This window comes from Nomia melanderi, chromosome 10 (assembly GCF_051020985.1).
Source record: "Nomia melanderi isolate GNS246 chromosome 10, iyNomMela1, whole genome shotgun sequence".
In the NCBI taxonomy this organism is placed as follows: domain Eukaryota; kingdom Metazoa; phylum Arthropoda; class Insecta; order Hymenoptera; family Halictidae; genus Nomia; species Nomia melanderi.
In genome coordinates this window covers 8,924,971-8,949,065 of record NC_135008.1, presented here as the reverse complement: position 1 = coordinate 8,949,065, position 24,095 = coordinate 8,924,971, and the positions used below count along the sequence as shown (strand labels likewise).

At 41.3% G+C, this 24,095-nt stretch overlaps 2 protein-coding genes across 10 annotated transcripts in view; both read left to right on the top strand.

The window, feature by feature from the left end:
• Nucleotides 1–16,419, top strand: part of MESK2 (misexpression suppressor of KSR 2) — a 49,242-nt gene extending 32,823 nt beyond the window's left edge. For 4 of the 9 annotated variants that reach the window (XM_076371665.1, XM_076371664.1, XM_076371661.1 and 1 more), the window contains 6 exons: nucleotides 1,895–2,183; nucleotides 3,718–3,777; nucleotides 5,945–6,214; nucleotides 7,338–7,422; nucleotides 9,984–10,028; nucleotides 11,214–16,419. In XM_076371665.1, the coding sequence (XP_076227780.1) occupies nucleotides 1,895–2,183; nucleotides 3,718–3,777; nucleotides 5,945–6,214; nucleotides 7,338–7,422; nucleotides 9,984–10,028; nucleotides 11,214–11,359 (895 nt within the window). In that variant the 3' untranslated portion in view covers nucleotides 11,360–16,419. Of the gene's footprint in view, nucleotides 1–1,894; nucleotides 2,184–3,717; nucleotides 3,778–5,944; nucleotides 6,215–7,337; nucleotides 9,445–9,983; nucleotides 10,105–11,213 lie in introns of those variants that run through there. The other 5 variants (XR_004235565.2, XR_012999578.1, XM_076371662.1 and 2 more) reach the window with 5 other exon arrangements.
• A 3,183-nt stretch (nucleotides 16,420–19,602) lies between these two features.
• Egfr (epidermal growth factor receptor) overlaps nucleotides 19,603–24,095 on the top strand; it is a 215,935-nt gene continuing 211,442 nt past the window's right edge. Inside the window, exon 1 of the mRNA XM_031982759.2 lies at nucleotides 19,603–20,401. Within this exon, the coding sequence (XP_031838619.1) occupies nucleotides 20,317–20,401 (85 nt within the window). The 5' untranslated portion in view covers nucleotides 19,603–20,316. The remainder of the gene's footprint in view (nucleotides 20,402–24,095) is intronic.

The following is a 24,095-nucleotide window of genomic DNA, read 5'->3' as shown; positions in this document are numbered from 1 at the left end:
GACGGTGCCTACGACTTCCGATTAAGCCGGCCTCAAACAATCGAGGCTCACCTCGATGGACGCACACGTAGCTAAACAGCGTGTTACAGAATGATTTAGACCGCATTGCAGATCTCCATGCAACGAACCTGCAAAACCATTTTCGCTCGCGTGCCAAATTCGTAAAATTTCATGTCAGACTCATATTTGAATACACTCTCACTCGATCGATAACGTCAGCGATACTTCCACTTCACATCAATTAGAAGAAAGCATACAAGTGCAAATGTAGAACGATCTGTTAAACAGTGAACAATAAAATTAATTGCACATTTAAAGGTTAACACGTTCGCTACCAGCACTTATTTCGGTGACGGTCTTCTCAGTTATAATATTTTCTTCAATCCAATTAATCTTCTACACAAAATATTAGAAAAATGAAACTGAAACGAGTCGTTGAGTTTGTAAATATAATGTCGTAGTTCATAATTTCTAATAACAATATCTATACGATTAATTGCATTTTCATTCTGTAAAATATAGGACTACGACCGTCACAGATATGTGACGCTGGTAGCGAACATGTTAAGAGAACATTTAGATCGATCACGCTAAATTTTAATTCTCTTGTTCGCGTCATTAATCCTTTACATCATTCTTTATAAATGTACAGTCACAATGCCGGTTTTACGAAGCTGAAACCAACAAGATTGAGATTACACGTTAACTACCAGTAGAAAGTATGAAAACTTGCCCCGTACACTAAATTATTATTATACGCTTTATAATGCAATAGAAAATATGTCTTGTATATTAGTCTTGGGGCTAATACATGTGGACCAGTTAACTAGTCCTCGGTGGTCAGCGTGATAACTGTGACTCGTGAAAGTGTCTCAAATTATTAACCCATTTGCGCGGAATAACTTATCAGACACATAGTGTACTTTTGTGGACAAAATACGCAGTAACGTGTCAGGCACGTTTCGTACTAGCTTCTTAACTCTTAACGCACCGGAAGTATTTCAAATTTACTTACCAGCAAAAAATACCGTAGCATAAATAATAAGCGGAAACAAATTCACATAAATGACCTGGCCCAATGCTTAACGTGTTAATTGTAAATATTACAGGAATAACAGCGACAAAAATAATAAAATAAATTTCGCCGCCATATACACGACATTGGATCTAGTAAGTAAAAGTGCCATGCCGCTTACATAGCGGCATTGGTCCATTAAGGGTTAATATACTCAACGCATTTTGTCTATTATGTGTACAAAATGAATGCCGCGCAAATGGGTTAGGTATCCAAAGATCATTATGAAGCAATTAACCCTTTGCACTCCGTTGTCGCTGCTGCGACGACATTGTAAGATAAGTTTATAACTCCGTTCTTAATCAAATATAACTTTAAAATGCGTACGTGTTTTTTTAATGACAAAACCGGATCTTCAATTTTTCACACAGGCGCGCTCATACCCTTGTAAATACTACTGGAGTAGCTAGTAACTCATAATAAAAATGATTCGGAGTTGTTGGGTCATCTTAACCCTTTACGGACGAAGATTATTTATAATATACGAAACCTAAGGCAGATCCTGTCGAATTACACATCGAACGCTTAAATAATATAGAAGAAAGAAATAATGAAAGATCTTTTGCTGTTTTAGTAATTAAATTGTTTGTTTGCAACTTAGTATAACAAATATGAGAGTTTGATCTCGGCAAAGTGTCGACATTCGTCCGCGAAGGGTTAAAAGTTTCTCGAAGTGCAAAGGGTTAAAATTGGCGAGGCTCCGTCAAATGCTACAGAGCAAAAGGAATTGAGGTTCGCCAGATTTCGTAGTGGCAGCTAAAAACTGAAGAAAAAAGAGGTACAGTGAGGGGGAAATAAAATGGACCTGAAATATTCCAGCTACATTTATCCGTCCATGGACGAACTGGCAGAGCAGCTGCTCTTCGTCTTGGGCCATTTCGGCCTGAAGTCCATAATCGGTTTCGGTGTCGGTGCCGGTGCTAACATACTAGCCAGATTCGCTCTCGCTCATCCCGAGAAGGTGAACGCTCTCTGCTTGATAAACTGCGTGTCCACGCAGGCAGGTTGGATCGAGTGGGCTTACCAGAAGATGAACGTACGCCACCTGAGATCCCAGGGCATGACTCAGGGTGTGCTCGACTACCTGATGTGGCATCATTTCGGCAGGGTAAGGACAGCTGTTTTACGCACACGGTGCTGGAAAAGTCACTGCGCACTTTTACGAGAACTAGCGTCTCGAGCTGATGATGAGAGGATGATGAGCGTTCAAGTATTTAGAGTTGTTAACCCTTACGCAGTTTGTCAAAACTGCGATGTTGTGATATTTTTAGGTTTTCTTATTTTCAAAGTACAAATCAACGTGAGACTATGAACCCTTTGCCTTGCTGAGATTCGCGGCGAACATTTTAAATAAAATTTAACGAACGTATATATTACTCAATTCCTTTGAGTTCAAATGAAATATTTATTATTTTTCTTTTATCAATTATTATATTGTAGGGCAAACGTAAATGTAAAATATCTGCAGAATTTTTCTCTTTTTGCAAGAAATTATTACTGACAAAGTTGTTGTATCGATTGCAGTGGAAAAATAAATCCTAGGGCAAGGGGTTAAAATATTGAGATCCAAAGCAGTTTTGCCGAATTTTCGCGAGGACGTAATCACTTGTGTAAAAGAACGTTTAAAAATGGTTGATAAGGGTCGGAAAAAATGAAGAAATTTCGCAACGCTTTTCGCAAGTTACTATTAAACAAGTAACTGTAGCTAGATCAATTATTATTTCAAGTTTTGTTGAAATAATTCACAGGAAATTGTGTGAAAGGATTTTATTTTAGCTTTCTAAGAATCGATTAATTTTCGGTTTTTATAATGAAAGTGAGCTTGCAACAAGTGCACAGTGACTTTCTGGAAACCCTGTACATGCACAACATTCAACTCAGCGATTATTTTAATCTAGATAAGGCTTGTAAATAGTCCGTGCTATATTTTTACTATAGTGTTTATTAAAAAAAAAAAAACAAACAATATACCATAGGAATCTGTCGGCAAGATTTTTTGTCTAGTTTTGACTCTGTAGACTCGACATCGACAAATGAAACATTTGTATGTGGTATGTTATAATTCATCCTGTTTTTATGGAATATTTTTTTTAATAACCTCGGGTCACACATGATAAATTCGACAATATCGAGATAGTTGTTAGAATCGTACGATCGAAAATCTCCATCACAGATCATCAGCATTCACGGCATCGATAGTTTAGATAGTCCCGGAGACAGTGTCAATTATCTTTCGCCACATGTTCTGCTTCTGATATAGAAACACCAGCTCGTCGCTATCAATTATTATTGCACATCCTGTACGCTATAGATATAGATGTTGATACACTATGTGCTTGTCTATTTTGATTGTTAGACTACGGACTTATTAATCTGTAACGTGCGCTAGCGTACAAAACACAATGAAATGGAAATATTAATGAAATCTCGAAGAATTCGGTACTTACATTCTATTCGTATTCTAATTAAAACGTTCAATGAAAAGATGAGAATTTCCACTTAATTCTTGTATTCGTAAATCGAATTGTCTGCATATGAGCTCATACAAATATCCGCAGTCTAGTAATGATCGATGTCCTTTTAGAAATTAACGTATGCCAATCATTTAACAATATTTGAAGACGTTAATTTTATAATTACAGATGATTCCGTTTAAGCGACATATTCTGAAGCAGAATAAACAATATCATCTTTCCATTCTTGTAAGTCTTAAATTAACACGATTTCAAGATTAATTGCTAATCTATCGATGAATCCATGCAATCGTCGCATTCGAAACTCTTCTCGTATACTGGGTGTCGAAAAGTTCGATTTCCTATACTATCGGAATATAGTACTCACGAAATTGATTACAAAATATTACTCGAAAAGTCACGTAGCACGATGAAAGCGTTTATTCAATTTAGCGAGTACTGTACGTTCTGAAATATACTTAAAAAGTACTTTTCGTGAACACCCTGTATATCGTGGTTTCGTCACAGAACTCGATTAAGTCAGAAAATCACACCAACCATGAAGTTATGCATCCGCCAAAGGAATACTAAGCAGCCTTTCGATTCTAATCGTCGCTTGTTGAAAAAGATTCACACCTCTTATAAGCGATCTAAGTAAAAAAGGAAATAAGTTTTTACAATTTAGAACTAGTCATATCACGAATAAATTAAAATAAAATTATAATACTTATAAAGCTGTCAAGTATCCTCATCTCCACTAATTACCATTGAACGTAATCAATATTAGAAACTTCAACGAAAACAAGCATCATCAAGCAAAAAGTTGCTCTCTGCTCGTTCAGGTGGATGCACAGCTGAACGCACACCTAAACGTAGTTTCACGTAAGCAGGCAATAACCTCGACGACCTATAAAGCTCCGTCGAGGTTACCTAACGGACCGAAAAGCTCTGCACCCGGAGTGCAGAGGAATTATCGCGTTCCGCGCGTTATGATAAGCTTCTATTTACACACGGGATCAACGACATTCGAGCCTCAACTCCCGAAACCATCCTTCATGAACATGGTCAGCTAAGATCGTCCACTATTAACAAATTATTTATGTCCATTTACACTCACTTTACGATCTAAGCACAGTCACGCTGAAACGACAGCTCGACACGAAACTTGTTTATGGCAAATCGTTTCCTAAGTTTATGGACAACACGATCGCACAGCTAATAAGTATGTAGGTCGCTAACTCATCGACGCGTCTGTCTAGGGCTTACACCGTCAAGCGTGTTTCCATGGAACCTAGAAAATTGGATTCCGAGGATTAGCGGCAATTCCGGTGCTCTCATTATGCAACACGTAGCTTCTTAATAGAGTTACCGCACACTCCGTATAAGAGATCACGGGTCGGAAGGGGGCAAACATTCGTTCGAGTCCGGGGAAAAGGGAACTGCAACTTCGCGAAACGGGAATAAGAACGTTCCCCCGTCCATCCTGTTTCTCATTTAACTTTTTTTTCGCCGGCGAAGGCTAATGATAGGTCTTCCCTCGATTCGTTTTGCTCCGTTCCATCGGACGAGGAAATCGGACCGTAGAAATAGGCGTGCTCGAGAGTCCGCTGGAATTTTTTTGCCGGCAATGGGAAATCGTAAACTTCCGAGAGGCCATGATCCTACCGATCGTGCTTCGAATCCACGGGCAACGAACAGTACATTCGGGATTTGCTCCACTGAATAACGCATACTGTTTCATTATACGCCCCTCGCGTTAGCTACATCGGTCCACAAGCTAACAGTGCACAGGGGCAAAGAGACTCTTCCACTCACGATGCTCGCGCTACCTAGTCGTTCGACACGTGGTCGTTACTGGCGCGCGGCAATGACTATGGGCGGAAGCGAGGCTGATTGCGGAGTGAGACGGAACTATAGAGAATTTCGTTTTCTATCGTTTACCTCTCGCTTCATCGCAATCGGTCTCGCTTCCGGCCTTTGTTATTGCAGCGCGCCAATAGTGACCGTATGTTGAAAGTCGAGGCGGTCCAAGCATCGCGAGTGGAAGAGTCCCCTTGCACTTTTAGCTTGCCGGTCGATGGAGCTAACGCGAGAGGCGTATAGTACGCTGTCCGCACGGTCGCTGCAAACGCACGCCTGCAATTATTCATTTTGTCGGATCAAGCAATCCTCCGCAAAGACGTACTCATTTTCATGTTTTTTTTTTTTTATTCTTGTCTGATGATTTTTGTATTCCGTAGTCTAGTTATGATGGAACAAAGTACATGCCTGTATCTTCGGCGGGATTAATTAGTGGGACCGAAAAAGTTCGTCCTGGAGAACACTGTGTGTGGTTCGATCGATATCGCACTTCTGCCGTTCGTCGTGCGTTAATTAGTGGAGCGGAAGTATTGAATGACTGGAAAATGTATTTCAGGGCACGGAGGAGAGGAACCACGACCTGGTTCAGGTGTACAAAAACTACTTCGAGCGTCACGTGAATCCAACGAACTTGGCGCTGTTCATCGACAGCTACATACGCCGCACGGATCTGAATATCACGAGGGAATTAGACCCGATACGCAAAAAGGAAGGTCTCACGCTCGGCGTGCCTGTCATGAACATCACCGGAGCTCTGAGCCCGCACGTCGACGACACCGTCACGTTAAACGGCCGATTGGACCCGACGAACAGTTCTTGGATGAAGGTACGACGCAACCGCCGGTGTTATAACTCTTACGTCCGTCACCGGGTTATCTGCCTCCACGGTATTCGTTCTCTACAAGCGTGCTTTGTCGGCCCCTGTGTAATCACATCTTTATCCCCTCCGCGTTGTGGGACCAGCTGATAGTAGCTGGCGTTGTTTCAGTTTTGACGGTGCAAGAGGATGGAGATTAACCCCTTCTCCTATAATATCAAGTCAAACTCGCGATGGAAATTTTCAAGCGAATTTCAGAAATGTAACAGTTATTTGTTCATTTTTCTGATGAATGAAATGTTATTTGTCTATTATCAATCTTTAGATCAAGTGTATTATTAATTTTTAGAATAAACGTAGACATAGGATCTGCGTAAGATTATTTTTCTTTTCTACTAAATTATTGAAGATGAAGTAGTTCTATTTTCACTGTTCTCAAAGAAACCATAGGACAAGGGATTGAAATATATTAGAAAGAGAAGTTTCAATATACAGAAATAACGAGTATTTTATTTTGATTCGGATGAATTTTCCAATTTTCGAATAAAGCAGTATTTTAGTTGTAACTAGTTGAAGAATGTTTTCTTCAAATTTAAAAAGATTTTAAACGAAAAGTTTCGATCTCGGAAAGATATTGGCCGGTTTTTAAAGCTTGGAGTATTGAACGTCTTGTGTTCTTGAAACAATAGAACCGACTCCGACGCGTCGAGTGAACTTGAATTAAATACGACCTCCCATTATCAAATCACGTGTAATGCGTAGACTGCAGATTCTATGCATTCGTGGCGCATGCAAGTTTGCAAAATCCAGCTGAATGAAATCTTTAGTCGGTAGTTTTCGTTTTATTTTTATTTTTACGATACTCCTTCCGGTCACGCAATGCAATATCTGTTTCTAATTCCTGTGAAATAATAATATTGAGTATTTTCTTTCGAGAGTAGTGAATAGTTTCCCAATGGTCTTGAATTATAAATAAATATCGAACAGTATCAGCAACCACTATAATGAATAAATTAAACGAGATGATTTCCTACATCGTAAATTAAAAAAAATTCTGACTTTAAGCACGAATAGATTTAAATTACCGGGTCTATAACCATTAAAATAACGATTCGATTGCTTCGATTCGCAGATCTCCGATTGCGGAATGGTGCTGGAGGAGCAACCGGGCAAAGTAAGCGAGGCTTTCCGACTATTTCTGCAGGGCGAAGGATATGGTAAGTGAGCGCCCCGTCGAACCACACTTTAGCCATTACTTATCGGATTATCAAATGATTATTCCCATCGACCGTCACCGGTACAAAATAACTGCGCCATATTGCCCCGTAGAAGAGCACGCGATCATCTCGTATCGAGGCGAAAACGAAAATTCCAACACCCCGAAACAATGAAAAATTCATCTATCAATTCCTCCGCGATTTCTCTTCAATCACCATTCGTTGAAAACGTTCAAAGCGATGCAGATACCTCCAAAAACACGGCCGGCTTATCTTCAATGCCGAGAAATAACCTCCACGAGCAACGAACGCTCGAACGGACGTTCGCGTTTGCTCTCCTACAAACCAATAACAAGAAAACGAAAAAGAAACCAGTGAGAAACCAAATCAGCAAGTGTCGTAGATCTCGCAGACACCCGGTGGGCTTGAGTATCGTTCCACCGATTGCTGCGTTGTCACGGGTATCCGTAAAAAAATTTGGCCTACACGACCCGGCACACGCGCCGAGAAACCGGCGAGTCGTGTTCAAAGGTCACAGTCCGGGTCGCACCGAATTTTCTTCGCCGGGACGTTGCCCGCGTCGCAAACTTACAGTGATCACCGTCGGAGCGTGCGAGATACCGGAAAAACGAAGTGACGCTTTGTAAATTGAATCGCGTCGACTGTTTTCTCGCCCTCGGATCCCGCTAGTCGTCGGCTTGGTCTCGTAAGCTTCGAAGCTCGGTTTCAAGCTGCATAACTTAGCTTTAGCTAGACGCGTTGTCTCGCCAGATCTCTTAATCGCGGAACACGAGTGAACTTGGTGTCAGCTCTCGTTGATTTTCTCGCCTTTTTCGTCGAACTGATTCGTAGTCCGTCTGTCTTTGCCACCGGTCCGGTTATATTATTTATTCGTTGCACGCTGAACGTTCCTCCCGGCCGCTTTAGGCGGCCGGCGAGCTTACAGACGAGCGAGCAACGACCAACCGGTTGATTGTTCTCGAACGCCAACGTTTTCGAACACTGGAACGCCGTACGGCTGATTGGAAGTTTATTATTGTTTTTTGGCTTCTTGGTCACAGAAACACGATTAGCACTTATCACAACGACACTACGCTTTACCTCCACCATCCAGCCCAGTTAAGAACGTAGGAAACGGTGTTAACCGCGTGCATATTATCCCGTCGTACGCAACGCTTGTTTGCGCCCTTTACCCCTCGCTCTGCCAGATTACAGTATTATATTATTGTTGATCTCGATTACTGTTCTATCTGTCTTTTCTCTGTCTCTATCTTGCTCTCTATCTATCTCTGTCTATTGACACGCAGTACGACAATGAAACTGTTATTTACTTTGTTATGTGGGTAGGTATCCTCTGCGCGTGTATTAGCCGAGTACGCCCGTGTTGTTCCATTTAACTTTAAACTGTTCTCGCGGATACTGTCGTTGAACTTAATTGTTGTTACGATCGTGTCGCTTTGTTGTTTACGAAACAGAGTTTTCATGTTGTACGAAACGGCGCGACGCCGGGACGCTGTTGATCCTCGACCCGCGGCGGGTTTCTCGCGCGTGACTTGTTTGCTTTGGCGTTGAATATATTTGGAAATGTTTGAAAATGTTTAAAAATGTTTGAAAATATTTGAAAATGTTTGAAAATGTTTGAAAATACTTTCCCGTTTCTCTATCGGACTGCTCGATTCAGTTTCGCGCGGATCCTCCGACTCATCGAGACTCAACAACGTTATCGATCATGTATTTTCCTTCACCTGAAAGCCACCGGCTCGACTTGATAAATAAAAAAAGGTTTGAAAAAAGGAGTTTTACACGTTGAATTCATCACTTTAGTCGTATCACCACCACCGCCATTTACTCGAGAGCATTTTTCTTTTCTTTTATTCTTTCCTCCTATCTTTCTTTTTTTTTCTCTGTCCCCGTTGTTTTATCGATAACGATCATCTAAAGGCAAAATAGGAATTATTACGAAAAAATACATGTTCACCGACTTGCGCCTTTATTTCCCACGCGTCTCGGATCGATCGAGTGGTACGTATACACATTACTAATTCAGCCTGTTAGAAGTGGAGTTAGTAGTGAATTGTTTCGGCTTCTTAGCTATTTTGTTTGCTTCCTAGTTAAAACCAAACACCGTGAATGATGCTGTGTAGTTACAAATAGTACAAGCAACTGTTCCGAACCTGTCGTAGTGTTAGAAGCTCCTTTGCCGATGTTAGTGGACTTCGTATAGAAGATAAATACAATCGATGTACGTAAAACAAAGCGATTTGCAAACGGCAGCTGAAACGTCAACGAATCTCGTCCATTTCATTGAAGTCGTTTAAAATCGTTCATTTGAGTAAGAGACATTTTTTGTGGTGGATGTTTAATACGCATGGACGAGGATCGTTGCTTTCCTTTTTTCATTTTAAATGTACACGACAATTGGCCTGACGATGCATCGCACCAGAATGATTTCCGATGACATTTCCGTTCCATGAAAAAAACAAAGTACGTCCGCCACGATCACCCTCGATTCTTGTGCTTTGGAGTCTCTAAAAGAGAATTTGTTTTTTTATGCGTTTTAGTGGTGAAATCCTCGCGGAAGCCCGTGACGCCGACAACACCCGAAGGTAATTGTAATTAGGAATTGAAGGCCGCAAGGAGTCAAGCGCGCAGTTGGTCGGTTAGGCCACGTCTATGTGTTAAGTAAGTCGGAATTCAAACTCTTATCGGGAGAACTACTAACCGACGACGATCTCTCTATCACGACTAACATGCCTTGGACAACCCCGGGTACAGTCCCTCAAGGATTTAACTGAAAGGCAACTAACTGCTGCTCCTTTTCACCATACTAACAAGACACATTCGTAACCCGTTCATTTCTGGGTCCAACGCCTCGGGCTCGCCGAACTTGTGCTTTATGAACCTTCCACGCGCATTCTCTTAGAATCAACATCCCTCTATCATTGTTGCTTAATCTTGAGAACGAGTGAATCATTTGTAACAACCGAAAATTATGATAATATTCGAATTGTCTCTTGATAATAAAATATTAAATAAAACAGATTTTTAAGTAAATACTCGAAGGTGGATACCAAATTAAGAGAATTTGTCAATTTTATAGTTTTTGTTGAGAAAAATTTATCCTCATCACTCGTCTTCATTTATTAATCATTTTTTCACGATAAACCTTTACCGATTGAGGCTTCACATGTTCCGCTCTTATCATTAGTTGGTACAAAGAATGTTTGCCGATTGACGATAAGTCAGAGACCTTTCTGGAAAACATATCATGTTCCGACTCATCCTCTTCAGCACAGTCTCTTCGAGTGAAGAATAAAACAGCTACATTTCTATTTTGGCAGCAAGATTTGCTAACGATATCGCCAGACAATACGATCTAAAAAGTAGCAGCAATTCTAAGGATTGCTCGCACCTACTGGGCAGTAGAATAGCAAAGAACAGAACCGCGCTGTTTACTCACACGCCTCCGCACATGAAACAACTCCACCGACACACAGAACTCAACCTGTTTTTACTTTGCATGCGCGCCTTTCTTTGTATTCGCCGTTCTTCTTCAGTTTTGTGTACTCTCTTCCTCGCGTTGCGACGATCGAGCCGATCGATCCCGTGCGCCCGATGTCTCTGTTATCTGTATCTCTGTGTTGAAACGCGCTCCACGATTTACCGAATTTTTACCGCTAACGTTCGCGACCACGGAACGGGCACCGTAGAGCCGTGTGGTCGAATGAAAACTCGACTACCGATCCCCACGATCGCTCTGACCTGGTATTTTCTTTTATCTTTCTTTACAGTGGCACCGCTCTCACCGCTGAAAATGGCCGACTACAGACTGGCTTCCCTCGAGGAACTGAACCACGTGTGCATTAAGAAAATCGACCGGCCGAACACAACCATACACATCACCGAGAACCCCATATCGGAGGCCGTCGTTTGCTAAATTCCTCATCCCGGAAACCTCGCCGTTTACCATTGAACGTGTTCTCGAACGACAAAAAGAAACAGAAGAAAACGAACCAAAACCGAAAAAAAAACTAAGAAAACACAGCGGAAAGAGAAAAGCGGATGACAAAAAAAAATGGCACGCAAAAATCGAGAGCCACGCGTCGATATCTCCATCGAGGTTTCGTCCGGGCAGCGATCGACGTGGCACTAACAATCTTCGATTTCTCCCCATCTATTTTTCTTCTTTTTTTTCTCTTTTTTTTTCTTTTTAGTTCGACTAAGTCGTTTCTGTAACACTTTCTCTGTACCCGATCCCCCACCCTCCCTTTCACCCTTGTTATTTATTAGACGACGTTAAGGTATAGAGTTCATTTAGAGTTTTATGATGGTACAAGATAGTTTTTCAAGTTAGTTTTTAATTACTTAATTGCGCCGTAATTTGTTTTACGTTTTAAGGATTAACACGCGTTTCGCACGTTCGGTATCGTTATGTTTGTAAGCGAACGAACGAGGGAAAGCGTCTCGTCGATCGAGATCGATAATGGTTTGGATCGAGACCCGAGAACTGTCTTGAATCACGAGACTTTTAAAGAAACACCGTCACGAAATTCCGGATCCCCACCACGCGGACACACACATACACACACACGCGTTATTCACATTTTAAAGGGAACGCTGGCGCGCCACCATTTCTCGCGGTTCACTTGAAGAATTTTTACTGTTGTTGTTGTTTACGGAATCTTTGTTCACACGGAACAGCGTATTTTTTTAAAAAAGGAGAAAACGATACAAGCGGACACAATACACCCCCGAGAACGATCCCCCACCTTTCTCCATCCTCATCGACGGACGTGTTTTAATAACGAAATTTCGAGACGTGGAATTGACGTGTAAGAAAACGAAGGAGAACGGGAAAACCGTGACAAAAAAAAAACGGAAAAAAATTAAAATACGAGAGAAGAACGTATTGATCCTCAAATCCAACAACACGCATCGCATTCATCAGGTTCGCGCAGTTTACGATTACCCGTGCAACGTCGGAGACAACGAAAGATCATCGTTTTACATGAAAAAAAAAATGAAAATAAAAACGCGACTTTTACGTAAACGAACGAAAACGAGCAAAAAAATGAGGAAACATGGGACGAGCGACGTTTTTAGCGAGGAGGAAGGTCGAAATGCTTGACGAGCGGAGTTATTAAACGTAAAACCGGCCTCGAGTACACGTGAGAAATCGATGCTCGGATGATTATCTACACGGCCTGGGCGATCGAACGGTTCCAGTTGGGAACCCGACGCGAGCATCGCCAACGAATGGTAGAGAGATACTGTGTTGCGTGTAAGACGAACCCAATGTTCGGCAGCACCGCATCGTAGAGAACCACGCGCACTAAACGCTTTTCGTGTTCATATGAGAAAAAAACGAGAGAATTGAAATAAAGTAGGCGCAACAAGTAGGAAGTATCCGTTCGCGGAACGCCTGAATGACCAACGATTATGCAATCCTCCCCGGTTGTTCGACAGTCTGTTCACCCCGCTTTGCGTTGCAACGAAGCGGTCCACGTTCCTCTTTCTCTTGTTAAACGAAATAAAACTTCAAATTTAAAATTTCGTCATTGCAAAGGCAATGTTGTTTAAATATTTTGTCAATAGACGTGAATCGGAACATAACTTCGTTGAGACTGATTTTAATCGAACGTGGAATATTTGTCGGGACGAAATTGCATCGAAGCTTGATAACTCACTCGTAACTGTGAATCTACTGTCCTCGGTTATTTGCGTTTAACGCGTTCGCTACTGGTGTTCACAAGGATCACTGATATCGGGAGTTACGTTCTTACCGTCCAACGAGAAATACGATGCATAGAAACTATTATGAGATAGATAACTTAAATAAATTAAATCATTGCCTTTTAACCCACAATTATCATCTTCATCTCTAACAATTTTAGCTTGTAGTTTTCAATAGTTTTAATCGAAATCGTTTTCAAAAATGTCACACACGATAATGTACGTGTCGACATAATCAACTGTAACTATCATAAATCGAAACACGATTCCTATCGGACACGTGACGCACGGTAACGAACGCGTGAAAAAATCGGGTCCACTTTCGAATGACCGTGGAGCATTGTTGCGCGCCGTTTCCAAAAAACTTAGGAATGTAAATTTCGTCGCGTGCCGGAAAGTTCGTAGAACCCACGTGACCGATTCCGCTCGCGACGAACTTTGAAGGAAACGGCGGGCGCGGCGACGAACGGAGATTAGAGTTTATCAGAAAGAAAATAACAACGGTAGGTAATCGTCATTAGACGCGTCGAAGCATGCTCTCGATGATCTCGCTTGTTCGTTGTTACACAATCGTTACGAAGAAGAAAAGGACGATGAGCATAAAACCAAGAAAACAAACCAAAAAAATGGAGGAAGAACACATAAAAAGGAAACGAAGCCTAAGACGGCGTGAAACTGGCTCGTGTTCTCTCGATAATAAAACTTCTCGTAGCCCTGCACGTGTGATAATGTGCTTCGCGTTTGAACGAAAAAAAAAGAGAAAACAAACGGGGAGGAGGAGAACACTGTTCGAGGACACCGCGCGTTTTTCGTCCTCGAGCGTTTTCCCGTTTCCCCGCGGTGTAATCGCGGTCGCCCCTCCTCTATTGAGAGGGCGGCCGTTGGTTCATTTGTTTGTGCTCGCGCACCGTTCGCACCCTTTCCTTAATTCGAGGCGTTTTTTTTAGAAAAAGTTGTAATTAGACGAGGGGAGTTGAGCGTCCTCTGCGCGTGCGTGCGAGAAGGATAAGAAGGAAGGAAGATAGGAGAACCGGGATGGAAAGTGTGCGTGTGTTCAGGGAGCCTGGAAGAGTTAGCGATGGATAAGTAGTTGTTTAAAAGGAATAAAGAAGAAAGAAGGAAAAAGGAATACCACGAAGAAGAGAAAGAAGCTGCTGATTATGATGATGATGATGATGAAGAAGAGATGAAAACGAAATGGAGAAAGAGGAGCATCTGGTTCGGTACCTTAATACGGTTCTACACCGGGCTTCTTAAAGCCTTTAGCGTGATATGATAAGACGTGCCTGCTACATGATGTCGTACGTAGCTTTCGAAAAGAAAAAAAAATGTTTCACCGCCTTTAGTTTTCTATAAGACAGGTAATTCCCGCGCGTCCCGGATTTTCCCTATTTTCGCGCGCCCTCTAGAACGAACCGTGCAGACGCGTAACATGGCTGCATTCACGGTTAACGATCGCCACCGGAATCGAACGTTAAGAGGAAGAAATGGAACAGAGAACACGAAGGAAATAGCAAGACGATGAACCGTGAATAATTTCACACATATCCTTGCGTCTAACGAATGGAGAACAGTTTCGTTTCCGTGGAGAACCGGTGCCCGAAACTTCACGATCTTACGTGTTCCGGAGAAAAATAAAAAGAAAACGAAGAGAACGAACGAGGACGACGGAAAAAGAGAAATTCGTCCGGTTTATTTGAAGCTGCATAGAATCCCGACAAAAACGTTTTTTGGAGTATCGTAGTACGACGAATATTCGGACCATCGATGGCGCGCAACCATTGTGCTTGGCGCGGGCAGCGAAGGATTCGTTATTCTCGTTCCCTTCGATCGAGAATAAGGAGAGAATAAAAACAAATGGGAGAACAAACGAGAACAATAATTACCGAATACGCGATCGAGGGACGTCGGCCGACACGCGCGAAAACACGACGAAAGTCAGGACGAAAGGACGTGTCCGTGGGTTTAAAGTCGTTTCATTGTAAAAGAGAGTTTATAAAAAGAAAAAAAAAGAGCGAATTATATTATAGATGTATACCTAATGGCGCGTTATTTAGACGTAACGGCGAATTCGAGACAAGATTATAAATAGTCGACAGCTTAGTTGTTAGAAGTTTTTGAGGCTCGGTAAGGGAGGATCGGAGGAATGCACGCATTAATCATTGCTAACGCGAGCGCTATTAAAGAGTAAACAACCAAAAGAAAAAGAACAAAAAAAAACAAATAATGAAGAATATAAAATACAATGAAGATGTAGCTTTTAAGGACCACCGACACTATCACTACCAAAACCACCACCACCACCACCACCACCACCACCACTACCGCCACCATTAACCCCTTCGTTTCCACTTGTCGCTCTTGGTACTGCATTATAGGAACATTCAAGAACGGATTAGGTCCACCGAGTTCAATTGCCGCGCGTTTTTGCTCCCAAAAATGATGGAACCCATTGATTGCATTTTATTGAACATATCGTGGATGAAGATGTGATAAAACAATTTAATCTATATGTACACACACGCGTTCTGTACAGTTGTTCAGCGATGAAGTTAAATCGTAATCCCCCATCTTTCCATTGAAGATTTTCAAGGTGACGCATATCATTAACGCTAATTTACCGATTGTATTCGTTATGATTGACGCAGAAAGGAAAAAAAAGAAAGGGAAGAAGTGAAAATGCATCGTATCGTTATATAAATTGTTCGGGATACGGTCCGCGAATCGTCCAGTGTTCAAGTTTTTGAATTTTGTAGGTGCTAACGGTGATTGAATGTCTATAACGCTTGGCCAGCTACGCGAACAGTTGTCGCTGGTTACGAAGGGTTTAAGAACAAAAGAAAAAAAAACTATCCATTTGCACACGATCGATCACTAAAAGAGATTTAAGGGAAAAAAAAAATAAACGACCGATATATTAAAAACCATAAGAAAAAAAAAATGAAAAAGGAAACGCCACCGAAATCTCGCGGGAGGATGAACGATCCTTTGACTTTTGTTTTTCCATCGGGTGCTACGTGGAGTTTTTGCCTAATTGACGCAAGATTTGTTTCCGAATTCCTCGCGCAGAGAGAGTAACGTCAGATAGATTGTAGCGGAAAAAATATGTTATTGAGACAAACTCAAAGTAAACAAGGTATAGTACAGTAAGCGAAATAAAACTTAGACGGAGCTTGAGTATACATATAAATATACAGGTTAAACAACACGTGCGCACCGAATATACATCTTGTTATTTATAATAAACGAATTGTGAAAAAAGAATCACGCAGCGTTGTTCGCAGACTTCATTCCCTTCTCTATCCCTACTCGTGTCAATTTTTTTCGTTTCGATTTTTGCTCGGAATGTTTGTTAAGTGAAAGGGATTACGTTTGTAACGCGAATGCGCTTTCGACTATGAGAAATAAATTTCGGATAACGAATCGAAAAGAATGCGTTGTGTTCCTTTATTTGAATTTATCGAGTGATAATAATGACGCTTCGAACATCTGATCTTTGTACGCGCTGCGCAACCTATACAGATAAAAGAAAAGGAGTTATTGTAAATAAAATACGTTTCACGCTTACGTCGACGTTACTTTCGAAAGTTTCGTTTAGTTTCCATTAAGCGTACGTTCAAGCCGAAATGCCTAAGAAGCTCGTTTCAGTAACGAAAAGAAAGCAAACCGCTTTTTGCAATGCGCGTATATATATTCCAGCTGCTCGGGTCGTATGATTCTGACAATAAACATATTCGTTATAGTTCCCTTTGCGCGAGAAAAAATTACTTGAAGAACAGGCAACGTGGTTCCCGGATGTCATCTGGGGTCCACTGCGTCAGAAAGATCTGCCGTAACGATTTAAAAGGAGGGGAAAAAAAAGAGCGTGCTGCTAAAAGAAATCCACGATAAAAGTGTTTACGCGCATTCTTACGAAGTTGAATCTCGCTGATAATAATAAAAGCATCTTTAAGAAAGGACCAAATATGACTGGGAATAGCTTCGATTAACGAAAAGGCATTTATTACAAGTGAGCCGCCATGCTGTAATTAAAGAACCATCGACTGCGGTCGGTTACGGTAAGATGAGTCGATTCAGTAGAAAAATAGTAAATGTAATACCGAAAATATCGAAAAGAGAACAATTCGGAGAGTACACTGAGATTACTACAGTGGATAAAAAAGGTAGCGATGCAAAACTCCAACGAACGTTTCGTTCAATCGTGCTCCATTGCGTTGTAGCCCATAGAAATATATAAAATTCACGTTGTAATTAATAACAATTGCATAATACAAATAACTAATTTCAATATCTTCGGAAATTAAGTTCAATTAATACTTCTGCACGCGATTACCGGCAGATACCCTAAACCCATAACGTTTTCCTGCCAGCGCGACATCAGCAAACATTATCCAGCCCGTTTTCCCGCAAAAACTTGCTACGACAAGTACAAGGATACTCTACTTGCACTCACCACTGAGAAGATATCGCATGAATAAAAATTCTCGCCGATTCGCAGACTCGGTTGTTTGTTCCGCCTTTCGAAACTCCGCGGTAAGTGCAAAAACATGTTCTTCGTCCTCAGAGTAATTAGATTAAACGACGATATTAGGTGGAATTTGACATTCTATAAAATTCCTTCCGCGACGATACACCTTTAACCATCGATCGAATGCGAACAATGTGTTTACCACGAGCTCGTAAACGAAAAACAGGCTTTAAGAAGTAAACGTTGTATCGAATAAAAGTTAGTATTTATTCCCAGTGGATCAATGTTAACAGTGTGATCAATATTCTCGGCGTGTATGCACACGCGTGTTGCGTTACAGCGATTTTTATCGTGATGGCCGTGTGTCTCTCCTTTTCGCCGCGGTTTCCAGCTCTCCACTGTCTCCAGTTTCTTCCAAGAGGCGCGCACTTGCACATACGCACGTACTCTAGGTGCGTGCCACGGCGTCGAGAAACCAGTCTCCCGATGATTTTTGCGACGATGAAACAGCTACTGTCTTCAAGGAATCGACAGGGCCGTATATGCCTACATGTCCTACCTGCTTCGATGGACAATGACCTTATCCGTTTGAATCTTAACCGCCAATTAATACCCCTGCAATGATTTCGAATTATACCTCGACCCTTGAAACGAAACTGCAGTTACTATAAGAAAGGGGTTAAGAATACCGTTAAATAATTTTGTTTACATTAACCGCGTTAAAGTTTCATTTCCGTGAGAGTCGTTTCATTAAATTATAAAAGATTCGAAATATCATCTTTTAATTTTATAGCATTTCGAAATAATATTTTAAATGTTAGATATTAAACATCAACTATGAAGATGGAAGCTAAAGTAGTGGTGCATAATTACTATATTTCCATTGATTTCTTACAATTATAATTACAATTACACTACTTTATTCAATTACTATTCCCAATAAATAAAAACTACATATTAGGGGATGCGAGTTAACACTAGGACTACCGAGCAGTTAAATTGTCTTTTTAAAACTGTCCTGTAAAAACCTAAACAGTGCAATTATTGACACTTCAGTTGGTTTGCAATTCAGTTTGTATATTGCTAAACCAGTTTCTATAGTACTTTTCAGAGAAGTATCCGTCATCTGTCGAATAAATGGAAAAAATGAAATCAGGAATGGGTATTTTGACCCATCCGGTAGTTCTAGTGTTAAGGATACTCAGTCCTCAATCCTTGGTCCATGAGTTTTAACCCTTTGCACTCGAGAGCTGACTCTCAGTCACCATAAAATTTGATATACCAAAATCATAGAGTTTCACGTATAATATTAAACTTCTTACAATCCATGAATATTTGAAATATTGAAATAATAACTTTGCTTCTTAACTTATGTATCTTCCCTCATTCAATTCGTCTTAAAGGGTGTCATCTATAACTTATTGGAAATTGTTGAATATTTCTAGTGAAAAACTTCGGAGTGCAAAGGGTTAACCCTTAGCACGCCAGATTGTTTTGTAATCTATCAGCAACTGCAACTAATTTCTATAGTATTCCTAGCGAAAATGAGAAATGCTATAACATTTCTTCGACCTTTTATTTTCCTTCTCAGTGCAAAATTTGGATGTGTGGAAAATCTAATAATTTTAGGGTAGTTTCTTTAAGATTCATTGAAATATTTAATATTATAACTGGTGCAATATTGGAGCCTACAGAGTTCAAAGAGTTTAACTCACATTAACCTCTTCAACCCTAACACAAAAACCTAATCTTTATCTACAACAAACATTTCCAATCCCAATAAAAAAAAAAAAAAAAATCCTCCAAAAACTCAATTCGAATTCGCGTTTTAAACCACCCCATGACCCACCGTGAAAATCAGTGTCCGTCGAGCGGACACTTTCGTCTCGGCCGCTTATCGTTCTCGTCGATCGTCGGCGTCGCTCGTAGATCCTCGCCGCGCAGTGGTCGGCCCGCCACCTGCCGGCCTCGAACGGAATCAGGACTCGTCTTTGACAAGGCGCGCGTATTCTTGACTCGGCCAGCGTGGGAGTAAGGCTGTCCGCGAGAGACGGCTGCCCGAAGGTGGTCCGACCCAGCGCCTTCTTCGCCCGAAACACGGTGGTTCGTTCGTTCGAGCTGAATCTCGTTCGTTATGTGAATCGCGAGTGAGTCTCCGTACCCGCGTTCGAATCCGACGAGATATATTCCTGCGAGCGGAACGTTCGTAAAGAAGATCGCGTTTCCAGTGTGTACCGGTCGCGGGAACGAGTCACAGTGAAAACGGGATCCGTGACGGTTGCGCTCGCTCATACGTACCGTACACAACGCACCGTAGTTTCTAGCACCCGTAAAGATTTACCAGTGATTACGTTACACACCTATGAAGTGGTACCATGGTACCGTGATGGATATCCTCTGTACAATGTAGACTCTTGACTGTTGAACTGACACATAGACCTACAGGGTGGGTAGAGATCGGTTGGTGTTATTCCCACTGGTCGGCTCGTGTTTTTGGGACCGGTGATTCCCCGCGATACTCGGTACCGTACTCGCGTCGTTGCCAATCGGCACAAGAATTTCGGGGTTAGGTTCAGTGCCGGTATTATTATTCGGTGTGCGGTGTTGGTGAAGTGGATATGCGTCGATCTTTGTTGTGAAGGTGTACACCGAGGGATTCTTCCTGGATCGAGCGGCTAGGACAACCGGATAAAATGATGGGACCAGCCAGGATTTTTGGGGTTTACGCGCTGCTCGCGCTGACCTGCGCCACTTTGGCAGATGTCATCGAGGAAAGAGGTAGATTTGTTTTTATTCTCATTCTGCTAGCACGATTCCGTGTCTGTGTAATATTTTACACATTGAATGTCGTCGGGGTCACCGGTGACCCCCAACTACATCGAATTAGTATAGCTCGCTCTATTAAACGGTAATTATTTGAAAACATATCAATATTGTACATAATGCTACTTAATGCGGTGACATTCAGCTAGATGAACGTGCAGTAATAATAATTCAATCCAATTAAATTATTCGATATCATATCTTCCCCATTTTGTGTATTTTGTTCTATGAAATCGTGCGACGTTCGACGTGTTAAATAATTACGTTGGTGTTTACTCGGACGAGGCTATCGTGATGTCAGATTGTTTGTTTACTGGTTTTTCTTTGTATACAAAGAGCTATTGGAATTAATATTCACATTAAATGACGTTGGTGGATATATGGGGGTTGTTTTAAAATTACGATCGAAAACTGTTTGAAGATATAATGATTGACGTTTTGGAGTATTTCTTTTAATTGTTCTACTTTAACGCTAGAACTACGTAACAGTCAAAATCACTGATTTCAGTTTCTTTATTTCGCAGTTATTGATATCTTAGAAGCATTGAATATTCGATATGATCTTGAAGATAAATAGTTTCACTTGAATACTATATTGAGTATCTGAAGAAACTGGAAATAATCTATTGTTATAATTTTTATAAGGATTACATATTCATCGTAATAAATGCTCGGTAGTTGTAGCGTTAAATAGACATATTTATAAAAAGTTTTATCAGTTTCAGTGTGCCTTAAAAATGGCGTCAATCGACCTCCTATGTTAACTTTTACGTGTAAATTAAATTTTGTTCAAAGTCGAGATTTATTTGCGCAAGTATTTTAAGACACACTTGAAACCCTTCAATATTATTTAAGGAACCGTTTGCAATGTATATAACGTAATTGGAAATCGCGATATTGTCGAAATCCGATGGCAGCTTTTCAGATTTTCGCGACTCATTGATCTCAATGATTTATCGAAGTACCATTCACGAAAAACATACGCGACAAAATATATTTCCAAAGGACAGAATCAATCCCGAAATCACCGAGGAAATTTCACGAAATAAATATTTAAATAAAACTTAGAATCTCGCTTCCACGATGAAGTTCTCTCAAGTTTACGCTTCGGGGCAGAAAAGAAATCGCGCAGTCATTTTATCAGAGATGAAACAAGAAATTCGCTGTCTCAGTAAACTAGCAAGCTGTCTATTACCTGGCAGATAGGTAAATCATAAACCAAAGGTACTCCAACACTTTCACCGTTTATCTTACAATTTCTTTTACAATTGTCCCTATCAGAGCCACACTGTTCACCATTATTTACTAGGAAAAAATGTTACGTTCGTATTGCGTCTACTTATATACCGAAGATTACATACCGATAACGGAAAGATAACATTTAATTCCGTTTAAATAGAACAAAGATAACATTGATGTTAAATTAATCCTTCTTTTAAATCTTTACCACGACCTTGATTCGATATTATTGAATTTCACAAAAAGATATTTTCTTCTTCTGTCCTGCATATCGTTGTCATTAAAGTATACATATGTAGCTATCATGATTAATCCACAATCTAAGTATAAAAACCTAACAAACTCGAACAAAATCTCTGAAAATACTGGTCAAAACGGACCCAGCCATCGCCTGATGAAAAATTAAGTAAGCTCAATATACAAAATTCCTCTTCGAACATCCGCCGAAAATACAGCAGAACATTCCAGACACCATAGCACAAGGCAAAAGATCGATAGCCCTCAATCTTTCCGACGCGAAAGCTTTCCAATGATCTCGCCCGAAGAATTCCGACCCCGGATTCTTTTGGTTTTCGTCACATGGCCGGCGTGTACCACGCGAGTTAAATATATCTTGTTAAACGGCTAATTAGGGCTTAATAAGATCGGTTCACCCAGAGCGGCCGGGCAAGAACGAGGCCAATGGTACGAGGCGTCTCTGTGGGACTTTTGTCGAACCGCGGACGACTATCCAGCGCGGGGCAAGATCAGCATCATCGGGCAGGTGCCCGATTTGTCGCGTAATACGTTTGCAATGCGTTCCTACCCGCGGCCGCGCTTAATTAACAATTGATTCCCGATCCAGCCGACCGCGCATGAATAAATAACTCCGGAATCGGCTCGCCGTAGCACATGATTGGATTGGAAATCGATGACACATACCGTTGGGAGATCATTTGATGACTGAGCGGTACAGCACAGGGGCAAGAGGAAATTCTGTGAAATTCTGTTTAGGGTAATTTTGGGAGAGATGGTCCGATCTCATTTAGATTGTTAAACATCCCTATTTTCAATTGTTTTTAGTACTATATTAAACCTTGCATACATTTCTATCTAACTGTCCTTTTTACATGTATTCGTGTTCACAAATGAAATGATATTTACAATGTAATAGTTCTTTTAAAAGAATAGGCCACGCTCCTCTGGCATACCGTATGGTTTTCATTGATTAAGTATAATCGCATCGACAAGTAGAAAATTCACATAGAAAATGAAACGAAAATAGATACAAACAACCTAGTCATCAAGTAATTGCCCAACTTTACACGCGACAACCATGAACGCTCGAAGGTTTCTTCCGACTAGCTTGTTATTTAGTTTCTTCTCGTGTTATCGCCGATTTCACGGAATCTGATTTATTGTCAACGATCCCTATCGACGAGCAGAATCTTTGTTCCCGGCGAATCGCAGCGTATTATCTTCCGATCGCTCTTTGGCCCCGGCCGACGCGCAGTTATGTCGTTCAATCAGCGCCGGCAGAAGAAAATCGCGGCGCGCGCGCACTCGCGGGACGAAAAGATCGAGAGGACGGCGATCGAGGCCAAGCGTTGCGCCAAATACGGTCGGGAAACGGCGGAATCGATGATCGTCGCGATCCCTCGCCGGATTCCTCGATCGACGGGATGAAAAAGCCACTGACAACCCGCGGAAAGAGGCAAGAACGCGTTCCCTCGCGGCGTCGTCGTCGTCGTCGTTGTCGTCGTCGTCGTCGTCGTCGGCGTCGTCGTCGCACGGCTCTCCTCTTTCTTTCTTTAGCATGCCTGAGGGAACGACATAGAGGAGCGGTGGTCGGCCGACCGCGAAGTCCAGCATCAAATCGAATGTTTCGCGATTCCGCACGGATGATCGATCAATGATCTTCGACGCGAATAATAAAAAATACTTGGAGATTCAAGGATTGTTTGGGATTGATTTTGTTCGTGTTTGGTCTGAAGGCATTACTCTTTTACAGGGTGACGTGTTCTTGGTTTTTCGCTTTGGAATCTGTATTAGTATTTAGATTAGCTACTATTTTATTTGATGTTTAATCCTTTGCTTTGGAGTATTTAGGCAGCGTTGATATATTGAACTTTTACCGAATAATTGTGGACAAATTTAGCTAAACACTTATCGCCAGGGAGATTTATTTCATTGGAGATAAATTTCGTTGAGATTGTAGCGACTAAATGGAGAAACTTTAAACGAGTGGATATAGATATGAAAATTTGTCCGAGCCAAGAACAGAGAAGGTTCGAAGTTGACTTCCCCGATTGAATGTTCGCCACTTGAACGATCGAAGGAATTCGAGTTTAATCGACTATCGTTCGTTCGGTTAGCTGCTACCAATCTGATAGATAATCCTTTCACTCGGACTTTCGAAACGTTTGGGAAC